The sequence below is a fragment of the Cervus canadensis genome, chromosome 33 (assembly GCF_019320065.1).
Source record: "Cervus canadensis isolate Bull #8, Minnesota chromosome 33, ASM1932006v1, whole genome shotgun sequence".
Classification (NCBI taxonomy): Eukaryota; Metazoa; Chordata; class Mammalia; order Artiodactyla; family Cervidae; genus Cervus; species Cervus canadensis.
The window spans coordinates 30,419,976-30,432,556 of NC_057418.1; the positions used below are offsets into that span (position 1 = coordinate 30,419,976).

At 44.1% G+C, this 12,581-nt stretch overlaps 1 protein-coding gene and 1 long non-coding RNA gene across 4 annotated transcripts in view; one reads left to right on the top strand and one right to left on the bottom strand.

The window, feature by feature from the left end:
* LOC122434041 overlaps positions 1-12,289 on the bottom strand; it is a 59,870-nt gene extending 47,581 nt beyond the window's left edge. For 2 of the 3 annotated variants that reach the window (XR_006267226.1, XR_006267225.1), the window contains exon 1: positions 11,972-12,289. This is a non-coding gene — a long non-coding RNA (uncharacterized LOC122434041). Of the gene's footprint in view, positions 1-11,694 lie in introns of all 3 variants that reach the window. The other variant, XR_006267227.1, reaches the window with a different exon arrangement.
* On the top strand, positions 1,798-2,349 carry LOC122434040 (cytochrome c). The gene has a single exon (XM_043457179.1). The coding sequence runs from the start codon at positions 1,865-1,867 to the stop codon at positions 2,180-2,182; it is 318 nt and encodes a 105-aa protein (XP_043313114.1). The 5' UTR covers positions 1,798-1,864; the 3' UTR covers positions 2,183-2,349.
* Positions 12,290-12,581: the final 292 nt, after the last annotated feature.

Sequence of the window (12,581 nt, forward strand, 5' to 3'; positions counted from 1 at the left end):
GTCTTCTTGTATTGGCAGTTACAATGTTGGAATCGCCACCCAGGCCAGTCCTGTGTTGCTATGGTTGTGGGTCTAATCCAGCAACTTCAAGCTCTCCATCCCCTTTGACTTCCTTCCATCCCAGTGGTAAAGCCAGAGGGCAAAGGGGAATACAGTGTTTACTTCATAATATTACGGGTTTGTCACCCTTTCCAGTGTTCAGAGTTGAACTCGATGCGAGTGCCCTCATGACCTTTGGGAAGATAACCACCGTTTGAATGATAGCCCCTTTCTCTCCTCTCCTTTCACCTGCTCTTCTTTGTCCATCTTCCCGCAATGCACATCTACTTGTCCTTCCCAGCTTCCCACCTCTGCTTTCAGGTGCCCTATAGGTTGTTTCCTATTCCCTTCCTTTCTGCAATGTCTCTTTGCCCACCACATTTCAGTGACTTCAGACACCAACCTCCAAAAGGCTAACCCACCAGGGTCTGATTTCTTTTCATTCATTTGTTTGTCTTTAAAAGAAGCATTTGACTGCATTCCCACCCAGAATCTTCCGTTTACCAACACCTACCTGTTCCTGTCACCCATGACACCACGTGCCTGGTCCACTCGTGGCAGCACCTGCCCCTTGCCAGGCCCCCTGAGCAGGCTCACCTTGTGTCAATCACTCTCTATCCTTCTACACAGCCAGCTTGCAGCTCAAGGCAACATCCTGAGAGCTTCTCAGTTATTTGTTAGCAATTCCTGCTGGTCTAGAGACTATTTCTGAAAATGTTCATTAAAAAATAAACTCATTTGAGGTAAGCCAATCCCCAAAGCCTGATTCCACTGATATGAAGTATGTAAATGAGTCAAAATCACAGAAATAAAAAGTAGGATGGTGATTGCCAGGAGCTGAAGGAGAGGGAACTCGTGTTCAATGGCTCTGGAATTTCAGTTGCAAGAGGAGAAAGTTCTAGAAATCTATTTTACAACAATGTGAATGCACATTTCTGAACTGTACATGACAAAATCTAAGGTCATAAATTTAACTTTATGTGTTTTCACCACCATGTAAATAGATAAGAAGCTAGAGAAACAAATAAGTAAGAACTCACTTCAAGCAATCTTACTCTGATTTGGCCCTGACCCAAAAATAAACACCTCTGACAGCTTTGCAATTCTCATTTTTACACGACTTTTCTTTTGTAAATGAGGAAACTGAATATTTCTCCTTTCTGACCATCTGTCACCAAAGTTAGTTGCCAGTTTACGGCTGTAGCAAAACAGCAAATTAGCCAAGATGGTGGTATCAGGCTCTCTTATCCCCTCGACTTCTTGCTTTCACTCCATGTTTGGTGAATACTGATTATGTAACAGCTGAGATCACTTATAGCACTGCGCATGCACGTCACAAAGTACTCGCTTGGCCATGGGCTACTTCTGTCCCCCATAGCCAGTCCCTCTCATCAGGAAGCTTCCACAAGCCTCTTATCCTTCTCCATCAGATGGCAGAGAGAATGGAAACCACAATCACAGAAAACTAACCAAACTGATCACATGGATCACAGCCTTGTCTAACTCAATGAAACTATGAGCCATGCTGTGTAGGGCCACCCAAGACGGACTGGTCATGGTGGAGAGTTCTGACAAAATGTGGTCCTCTGGAGAAGAAAATGGCAGATCCTTCAGTATTTTGCTTTGAGAACCACTCAAACAGTATGAAAAGAGAAGAAGATACAACACTGAAAGATGAACTTCCCAGGTCAGTAGGTGCCCAATATGATACTGGAGAAGAGTGGAGAAACGGCTCCAAAAAGAATGAAGAGGCTGTTAGAAAGCGGGGCGTTCGGCTTGCGAGCGGGAACTTCTCGGTCGCGCCCAGAGAAAGAACGATTTAAAAATGGGTGATGTTGAGAAGGGCAAGAAGATTTTTGTTCAGAAGTGTGCCCAGTGCCATACTGTGGAAAAGGGAGGCAAGCACAAGACTGGGCCAAACCTCCATGGTCTGTTTGGACGAAAGACGGGTCAGGCTGCTGGATTCTCTTACACAGATGCCAACAAGAACAAAGGTATCACCTGGGGAGAGGAGACGCTGATGGAGTACTTGGAGAATCCCAAGAAGTACATCCCTGGAACAAAGATGATCTTTGCTGGCATTAAGAAGAAGGGAGAGAGGGAGGACTTGATAGCTTATCTCAAAAAAGCTACCAATGAGTAATAGTTGGCCACTGCCTTATTTATTATGAAACAGAAGTGTCTCATGACTTTTTATGTGTACCATATTTAAATTGATCTCACACACTAGAATTCAGATCATGAACGGCTGATGGAATAATTCTGTTGGACAGTCCTGATTTAAATAAGATTGGTTTGTGGCTAAACAAATATGGTCAGCTTTTTTAATTTTGATAGTAATTCCGGTTCAACAAGTACTATCACTTTTCCCATTCTAAAGAGATGATTGAACTTGAATAAGGAATATTAAACTTCTTAGGGAGATGGTGCATTCCTTCTCAAACCCTATAAGAGATTGGTTTTATATTTAGATTTCTATAACTGGTTACTCTTTGCCACCCCATGGACCACTACAGCCAATCTCATCTAAAATTAAAAAAAAAAAAAAAAAGAATGAAGAGGCTGAGCCAAAGCAAAAACAACGCCCAGTTGTGGATGTGACTGGTGATGGAAGTAAAGTCTAATTCTGTAAAGAACAATATTGCATAGGAACCTGGAATGTTAGGTCCCTGAATCAAGGTAAATTATGTGAGTGGGTGAGTGAAAGTAGTTCAGTCATGTCTGACTCTTTGCCACCCCATGGACCATACAGTCCATGGAATTCTCCAGGCCAGAATACTGGAGTGGGTAGCCTTTCCCTTCTCCAGGGGATCTTCCCAACCCAGGGATTGAACCCAGGTTTCGTGCATTGCAGGTGGATTCTTTACCAGCTGAGACACCAGGGAAGTGATCAGACAGGAGATAGCAAGAGTGAACACCAACATTTTAGGAATCAGTGAACTAAAATTGACCAGAGCGGGTGACTTTAATTCAGATGAACATTATATCTACTACTGTGGGCAAGAATCCCTTGGAAGAAATGGAGTAGCCCTCATGGTCAACAAAAAGAGTCCAAAATGCAGTACTTGGGTGCAATCTCAAAAACGACAGAATGATCTCCATTCATTTCCAAGGCAAACCATTCAATATCACAGTAATCCAAGTCTATGCCCCAACTACTAATGCTGAAGAAGCTGAAGTTGAATGGCTCTATGAAGAACTACAAGACCTTCTAGAACTAACACCCAAAAAATAGTCCTTTTCATCAGAGGAGACTGGAATATAAAAATAGGAAGTCAAGAAATACCTGGAGTAACAGGCAAATATGGCCTTGGAGTACAGAAGAAGCAGGGCGAAGGCTAACAGAGTTTTGCCAAGAGAACACACTGGTCATAGCAGACACCCTCTTTAAGCAGCACAAGAGAAGACTTTACACATGGACATCACCAGATGGTCAATCTCAAAATCAGATTGATTATATTCTTTGCAGCCAAAGATGGAGAAGCGCTCTACAGTCAGCAGAAACAAGACTGGGTGCTGACTGTGACTCAAATCATGAACTCCTTATTGCAAAACTGAGACTTAAATTGAAGAAAGTAGGGAAAACCACTAGATCATTCAGGTATGACCTAAATCAAATCCCTTACAGTTATACAGTGGAGAAGACAAATAGATTCAAGGGATTAGATCTGATAGACAGAGTGCCTGAAGAACTCTGGAAGAAGGTTTGTAAAGAGGTGGTGACCAAAATCATCCCCACGAAAAAGCAGCACAAAAAGGCAAAATGGTTGTCTGAGGAGGCCTTACAAATAGCTGAGAAAAGAAGAGAAGTAAAAGGCAAAGGAGAAAAGGAAAGAGAAATCCAAGTGAATGAAGAATTCCAAAGAATAGCAAGGAGCAGTAAGAAAGCCTTCCTCAGTAATCAAGGCAAAAAAATAGAGGAAAACAATGAATGGGAAAGACTAGAGATCTCTTCAAGAAAATTAGAGCTACCAAGGGAACATTTCATGCAAATAAGGATACAATAAAGGACAGATATGGTATGCACCTAACAGAAGCAGAAGATATTAGGAAGAGGTGGCAAGAATACACAGAAGAACTGTACAAAAAAGATCTTTATGACCCAGATAACCACGATGCTGTGATCACTCACCTAGAGCCAGACATCCTGGAGTCTGAAGTCAAGTGGGCCTTAGGAAGCATCACTATGAACAAAGCTAGTAGAGGTGATGGAATTTCAGCTGAGCTATTTCAAATCCTAAAGATGATGCTGTGAAAGTGCTGCACTCAATATGCCAGCAAATTTGGAAAACTCAGCAGTGGCTACAGAACTGGAAAAGGTCAGTTTTCATTCCAATCCCAAAGAAAGGCAATGCCAAAAATGTTCAAACTACTGCACAGTTGCACTCATCTCACACGCTAGAAAAGTAATGCTCAAAACTCTCCAAGTGAGGCTTCAACAATACATGAATCGGAAGTTCCAGATGTTCAAGCTGGATTTAGAAAAGCCAGAGGAATCAGAGATCAAATTGCCAACATCCATTGGATCATTGAAAAAGCAAGAGAATTCCAGAACAACATCTACTTCTGATTCATTGACTACGCTAAAACCTTTGACTGTGTGGATCACAAAAAACTGTGGAAAATTCTTCAAGAGATGGGAATACCAAACCATCTTACCTGCCTCCTGAGAAACCTGTATGCAGGTCAAGAAGCAACAATTAGAACCGGACATGGAACAATGAACTTGTTCCAAATTGGGAAAGGAATACATCAAGGCTGTATATTGTCACCTTGCTTATTTAACTTATATGCAGAGTACATCATGAGAAACGCTGGGCTGGATGAAGCACAAGCTGAAAGCAAGATTGCCGAGAGAAATATCAGTAACCTTAGATATGCAGATGACACCACCCTTATGGCAGAAAGAGAAGAGGAATTAAAGAACCTCTTGATGAAAGTGAAAGAGGAGAGTGAAAAAGCTGGCTTAAAACTCAACATTCAAAAACCTAAGATCATGTCATCCAGTGCCATCACTTCATGGCAAATAGATGGGGAAACAATGGAAACAGTGAAAGACTTCATTTTCTTGGTCTCCAAAATCACTGCAAATGGTGACTGCAGTAATGAAATGAAAAGATGCTTGCTCCTTGGAAGAAAAACTATGACAAACCTAGACAAAATATTGAAAAACAGAGACATTACTTTACCAACAAAGGTCCACCTAGTCAAAGCTATGGTTTTTCCAGTAGTCATGTATGGATGTGAGAGTTGGACTATAAAGAAAGCTGAGCACCAAAGAATTGATGCTTTTGAACTGTGGTGTTGGAGAAGACTCTTGAGAGTTCCTTAGACAGCAAATCAGACCAAACCAGTCAATCCTAAAGGAAATCAGTCCTGAATGTTCATTGGAAGGATTGATGCTGAAGCATAAGCTCCAATACTTTGGCCTCCTGATTCAAAGAACTGACTTTTTGGAAAAAACCCTGATGCTGGGAAAGATTGAAGGCAGGAGGAGAAGGGGACGACAGAGGATGAGATGGTTGGATGGCATCACTGACTGGATGAACATGAGTTTGAGCAAGCTCTGGGAGTTGGTGACGGACCGGGAGGCCTGGCGTGCTGCAGTCCATGGGGTCGCAAAGAGTCAGACATGACTGAGCGACTGAACTGAACTGAACTGAAGCATACACAAGCTCCACCTGGAAAAGCCCTTGCGACTGTGAGCTGTTAGGTTATATTGTTATGTCTGCTGCTGCAGCTGCTGTGCCAGCCGGGAGAGAATAAACGCGTCTGCAGTTCCTGTGGCTCCTTGCATTCTCTTCCAGCTTACGCCTTGCCTGCCATGGGTTCAGTGAACAGTGTGCACCGTGAGGTACAGCGAGGCGGGGGTATTATTGGGTTTTTTAAAGCTATTTCACTGGACCTCAGAGTAGGCATTCTTTTGGAATCTAAACCACTTTCTTGTGTGCATCTTAAGTTATTCTGTTCCGGATATTTTCATTTTACTAATAAAGAGGGAAGGGAGTTAATTTGCAGCATTTATCAACTTCCATCTCTAAAAGAAAATTAATTTAATTTTGGGAACTTTGGGAATTTCTGGCAAGATCCAGAGCCAGAAATGTCATCCAAATCTTTCCCTAGCTTCCTGTGTGTTGACTGGGTGTCACAAAAAAAAGCCAGATTCCAAATTCATGTATGAACGCTTTCTAAATGGCTGCTCCTTGGGTCTGCCGAATCTATCAGGAGGTGAGCACAGGTAACATGGACTTATCAGTGGGGCGGGAGAGCTGTGTCAGGACCCTCTGTCTTATCCTGAAGATTCTCCTGCAATCAAGATGCAGAAGATTGAGAAAACGCTTCAAGCAAGGGGGTCCCATGAGCACGTAGAGGGGACACCAGGCCCTGCCAGGAGAAACAGAACCAGCCCTGAGTCGGGCTGACCAGCAGGTGCAGATCAGGGAGGAGCCAGGAGAGCTGGTCCTGGGTGATCCTTTTTTAGTAGCTCTCCAGGTGGTTTTGATCTTAAAACCCTCACTGTCCATCAAAACCACCTGGAGAGCTACTGAAAAAGGAACGCCGAGGACCAACTAAATCAAAAGTCTCTGTGAGGGGGACTCTGTGAGAACCCAGGCATCTCACTACATTTTCTAAAAGTCTACTGGTTGATTCTGAGGTAGAGGGAAGCTCAGAGTTACTGGTCTAGCATCGTGGTCTGTAGTCCTCTGGGAAGATCTTCATGAAGTGATAAGGCAGCATCTCAGTTCCTGCCTCCTCTCTTCCTTGTCAAAATACAAAGCCTCTGGGGTGTCCTACACCTTTGTGTGGGGCTTCCCTGGTGGCTCAGTGGCAAAGAATCCACCTGTGAATGCAGGAGATGTGGGTTCCATCCTTGGGTCGGGAAGAACCCCTGGAGGAGGAAATGGCAACCCACTCCAGGATTCTTGCCTGGAAAACCCCATGGACAGAGGAGCCTGGAGGGTCAAGGTTCAAAGGATTGCAAAGAGTCACACAACTAAACGACTGAGTATGCACATGCACACATATGCGTACCTTCATACAGGATAAGATGTGGTCCTCGGCCAGCAATACTCACTTCACCTGGGAGTTGGACAGAATGCAGGATCTGGGGCCTCACCCGCCCGCTCTGAAGGAAAGTCTGCCTAGTACCCAAGGCCCCGGGTTACTTCTACAGTCATTAAGGCTTGAGAAGCCCTGTACCACACCATTTCATGATTCCCCTTTTACATATTACAAGCTCTTCTATTAGAGATCCTCTGAAAACAAAGGACGCTATTGGAAATACAGTTGTCTGTTTTAGTCATGCACACCAAGGGCTCTCACTTCCTGATAAAAGTCATTCCCTCTCACATTTCCTGTTGTCACACTGACATACAGTGATAAAGGCGAGGACAGCTATTTTTCTCTCAAGCTAAGTCTGTCGTCCCTTGGCCCAGATGGACTTCTAGACCTCAGAGCTGTTTCTCAAAAAGAAACAGAAGAAACCCTACCCCAACACTGTCCCGAAGGCCAAAAGGGGAGAGTTATTTGTACATGAGGATGCTGAAGGCATTATTCCATCTCCTTTAAAATTTTATTTTCTCTTCTCATCCAGACTAGTCCAGGAAATAATTTATTTTCAAGTTTTTTTTTTTTTTAGTTTCCAATTAAGAAATCTTGGAAAGTAGTTGACCTATATTTACTGTAACCATACTTTCCAAATAAAATTCCAAACACATGGTCTGATAAGTATGCATGCACTTACCACACGATTTAAAAATAAAATTAGAAATAAAATGCATTGCTTTTTTTTCCTGCTTAAAAAAGTAACCCATGTTTATTTTAGAAACTACAGAAAAGTCAGAGAAGCAACTAAAAACATCTGTAATCCCACCACCCAGAAAGAACTACTATTAACATTTTAATCCATATTCTTGCTCAGTTTTTATCTATAACAGAAGATAAATTTATCAAGTTAGGTAGTACACTAAATATATAACTTTAATTCCTGACCTTTCCATTTAAACCTATGTCACAAGGATTTTTTCTCACATCGTTGAAGATTCTCTGTAAACTTTATTTTTAATGGCTGCATGCTATTCTATCTTTGTATATGCCATAATTAGACTTTGATAAACATTCTTATATCTTTGTTCACACTTCTGAAAATTTCTACCACATAGCCAAGAAACAAAATTACTGCATAATAGGATAAAATTACTTTGAATCTCTTCATGCATATCACCAATTTTATTTTCATGGAAACATTGCACCAACTTATACTTAACACCTGTTTCTGAAGTTATCATGTGAAAATATTTTAAATCAGCACTGTTCCAGAGAATTCAGAAGATTTAAGAAACAAGTTTACTGAGCATATATTATGTGCCAGAGTGTGATAAGGACTTTGTATGTACTGTCTCAGTTACTCCTTACAAAAGCGCCATGAGGACAAGATGCCATTATGAGTCCCATTTTACCCATGGAGAAGGTTTGGGGAAGTAGCCCAAGTTAAACAGCCAATTCCTTGTAAAGTTCAAATAGTGAAACTGATCCAATGTGGAGGTTTGTTTGTTTCTCTGACTTCAGTGATCACGCCCTGTACTCTCTACTCAAGGGGCTTCTGCCCAGAGGGTCCCAGCAGAGGGTCTGGAAGAGGGTCAGAGCCTCAGGGCAGGGTCCTCAGCTGTCAGGACAGACAGTGGACCTGGGCCGAGATCCCTGAGCAACGAGTCCAGAACGCCCCGTGCTCGATGCCCAGCTCTCAGTGAACTGACGAACTTGGGAACAGCAAAGCAATAGCATGCCGTGGTGAGTGAGAAGGACTGACACGGTTATCTGTAGCACATGTGAGACACCCAGGAGCCCCTTGTAGGGGATTTCAAGGAAGGAGAGCAAAGTTATGGGGCCTCAGAAGTTTTACTAGTGGGCATCAGAGTCATCATAATCATATTGAACTAAAAGCAATCGTGACCTAGAGAAAGGTGACTTTCATCTTTCCTTTATAGATGAATTGATGTGGGGCTCTTCAGGGCACCCCCTAACCTGCATATTTTGCAGGCTGTTCAGTGCTCAGGGGGTTTTCATGGATGGGGCTCAAGACCCAGCCCAAGTTCCATTGCCCCTCTGGGCATGCATGGAGCTCCGCCCACCTGCTGTTTTGTCCCTGACCCTGCTCCCCCTCCCCACCTGCTTCCACAGCCCTGGGCACTCTGCCCATCGCCTCTCCACCCAGTCATGCCAATCTCAGGGCCTTTGCCTGGCTCTTCCATCTGCCTGGAAAGCTTTGGCCCATCTCTTCAACTCAACCACCACCTTAAGGACAATGACAACGCCAACCCCCCTTCCCAAGCCCCCACCCCATGCCCTCCAGGGAGACAGTGAATTCTGTTTGTTTTGTTTGCTGATCCTTCCAAGTGCCTAGAACATTCCTGGCAAATAGCTCTCCATAAATATTTGTTGAATTGAATGAAATCACCAAATGGGTAAACCAAGGAGATGATTAAGTCTTGCTTCAGTTATTTTTACATTGAGAAAACCGACAGCTTGAGAAATGAAGTGACCTTAGCCAAGATCACTTGCAGGTTTTCTTTCCCCGAAGTGCCCAGACTTTCAGAACTGGCCTTGAAGTTCTCCAGCTCAGCCCAAACAACACTCTCCCTCTGTGAGGCTGATACCCGCAACAGATCTGGTTAAAGCAATTGGACGAACGGCATAAATGATGACCAAGCACCATCCTTCCAGGGAGTAAGCTTCAGATGAACCTCCAACCTAAGGGAAATCTCTCTTTGAGCTGTGAGTCAATTACATACATTCTCCTTTCCTACCCTCCCAAGACCAACCATCTAACAACATGGAAGCCACTGGAAGCCAAGTCCCCAACCCACCTTGTTTAGTAGTTCAAATCCAAGTCCCATCCTGTCTCTCTTTTCCAAGTGGCCAGACACTGGAAGAAATCATTCCAGGCATTGAGACAGAGTGAGCTGCTCTGGGGTTGTTCAAACCACAACTCATTACAAATGCCCAGTATCATAAACACCTCTCTCAACTATTTCCCTCTTTCCTCACCAAGAGTTTGCAGAGAACAAACACAGATTATACATAATTTTGGAGCAGATTTATATTTTCCATGATCTCTGCTCTCTTCCAATGAACAATTTGTCATATATGTTAGCTTAAAATCAAATAAAAACCTGGCAGTTGTTATCAAAATCAAGAATCCCCCCAAAATAAAAGCTCTCTCAACAAGTATGTGTTCTAGGATTTTGAACACAAGGTCCACGGACCCCCAAGAGATCCTTGTGTGGGATTCTGTGGTCTGAGAAGCCCCTAAAATTGTTTGCAAACTCTTGTGGATATACGAAGATGTGCTTTCTTATTGGTGAGCTTTCATAAGATTCTCAAAGGAATGTTTCTCCCCAGATTACTGAGAACCATTGATTTTTGACACAGGAGAACATGTTAAAACCTAAAAGGGTGATAATCAAAGTTAACTTCACAGTGTGGAATGCAAAATGTGTGGTAACATGGTCTATCAGCTTGGCCAAAAAGTTCATTCGGGTTCTTCCATACTATCTATGGAAAAACCCAAACGAACTTTTTGGCCGACCCAACATCTACAACAGGTTTCCCTGGTGGCTCAGTTGGTAAAGAATCTGCCTGCAATGCAGGAGACTTGCCTGAGTGCAGGAGACCTGGGTTCAACTCCTGGGTGGGGAAGATCCCCTGGAGAAGGAAATGGCAGCCCACTCCAGTGTTCTTGCCTGGAGAATCCTATGGACAGAGGAGCTTGGTGGGCTACAGTCCATGGGGTCTCAAAGAGTTGGACAGAACTTAGGGACTAAAAGACCACCACCACCATATTCATTAAATACTGGTAGCTCTGACATGGTAGACATCTTCATAAGGTATCTTCTCTAATTCTGGCTCTGAATCATGAGTCAACAGCAGTATAAAATATTGCCATCACCCAGCTCAGGACTTCCTAAGAATCCTTCCTTTGGAGCCACATAAGGCAGCCCAACGTCTGCACAAGAACTTCCAAGTCCAGAGGGGCAAGCTTGGCTCTGCCAGGAGCTTCACCTAAAGAACCAGCAAGAAACGAACTGTGACCTCTTTCCCAGAACGGGCGCCATGCCACCAACCTCTCACAGGAATGTATGAGAGCAACGTGGGTTAAGAATCAACTCTCCCGGGCTTCCAGAGTGGCTCAGTGGTAAGGAATCCGCCTGCCAATGCAGGAGACATGGGTTCCATCCCTGATCTGGGAAGATCCCACATACCCTGGAGCATCTAAGCCCGGGCACCACAACTATTGAAACTGTGCTCTAGAGCCTGGGACCAACAATACTGAACCCACCGGCCACAACTATTGAAGCCTGCACATCTTACAGCCCATCTCCGTGACAACAGAGGCCACCACAGTGAGAAGCCCGCACACAGGAACTAGAGTAAAACCTGTACAACGGTGAAGACCGTTCACAGCCCAAAAAAGAAAAGAGAGAATCAGCTCTCCCCAACTGCAAATGGCATTGATGGAAAATACATCATGCACATATGTGTTATCATATGAAGGCTGCCTAGAAGAAAATTATTTGGAAAGCGACGGAGACATTATTTATAGCTTTAAAACAGAGACTTTTCAAAATGGGGGAAACAAGGTACTTCTCTCCCTACCACCGACGTGTTTTTTGGTATCCATCTTCGGTGTGCATCTCTGAGTCTTTGTGAGTCCCCTGCAACCCTGCATGATTCACGAACTCAAGTCACCGTCACAATTTCCTAGTAGTGGGCAAGCATTTAATCCCCAGCAGCAGCGATTTTCTCATTTAGCAAGACGATGAAAGGAAGTGGGAAGGTTTGGCTCAGTGTGAAAGTCTCAGAGTGTCCCCACGCACACAGGCTCCAGGGAAGTCTGTCTTGATGGAGAGATCGGAAAGCGGAGCTCGCTTACCTTCGCGGATCACAGTTTCCAGCAGAGCTTCCAAAAATTCGTTTTGTGTATTTTCTGGCAGATCCACTTCTAAGTTATTGGATTCTAGCAGACTCAGGTCAAATATCAGCGTGTGTCCTTATAACTGAGTCACCAACATCAACGACTGCCAAAGTGGCAGGGCAACCTCTCAGATCTCCTCCTTCTGTGCCCTGTGTGGGGACAAGCTCTCTCGACTCCAGACAAAGGCTGGCTTCCCTTATCTGGGCCACCACCTAGCCCACTTCCTTCTCGCACATGTAGGACCATAGCCACTTGCTTGCCAATAACACTCTTACCCCTGTGAATGTACCCTGGAGAAAAATCATTTCTAAGTCATCAAATCTAACTGGTGGAGGGCTACTGCCCCCTAGGGAGCATTTGAGAAACGTGTGTCAGAGTTAGTCGCTCAGTCAAGCCCGGTTCTTTGAGACCCCATGGACTGTAGCCGGCCAGGTTCCTCTGCCCATGGGATTCTCCAGGCGAGAATACTGGAGTGGGTTACCATTTCCTTCTCCAAGGGATCTTCCTGACTTGGGAATCGAACCCGGGTCTCCTGCATTGCAAGCAGGTTCTTTACCGTCTGAGCCAC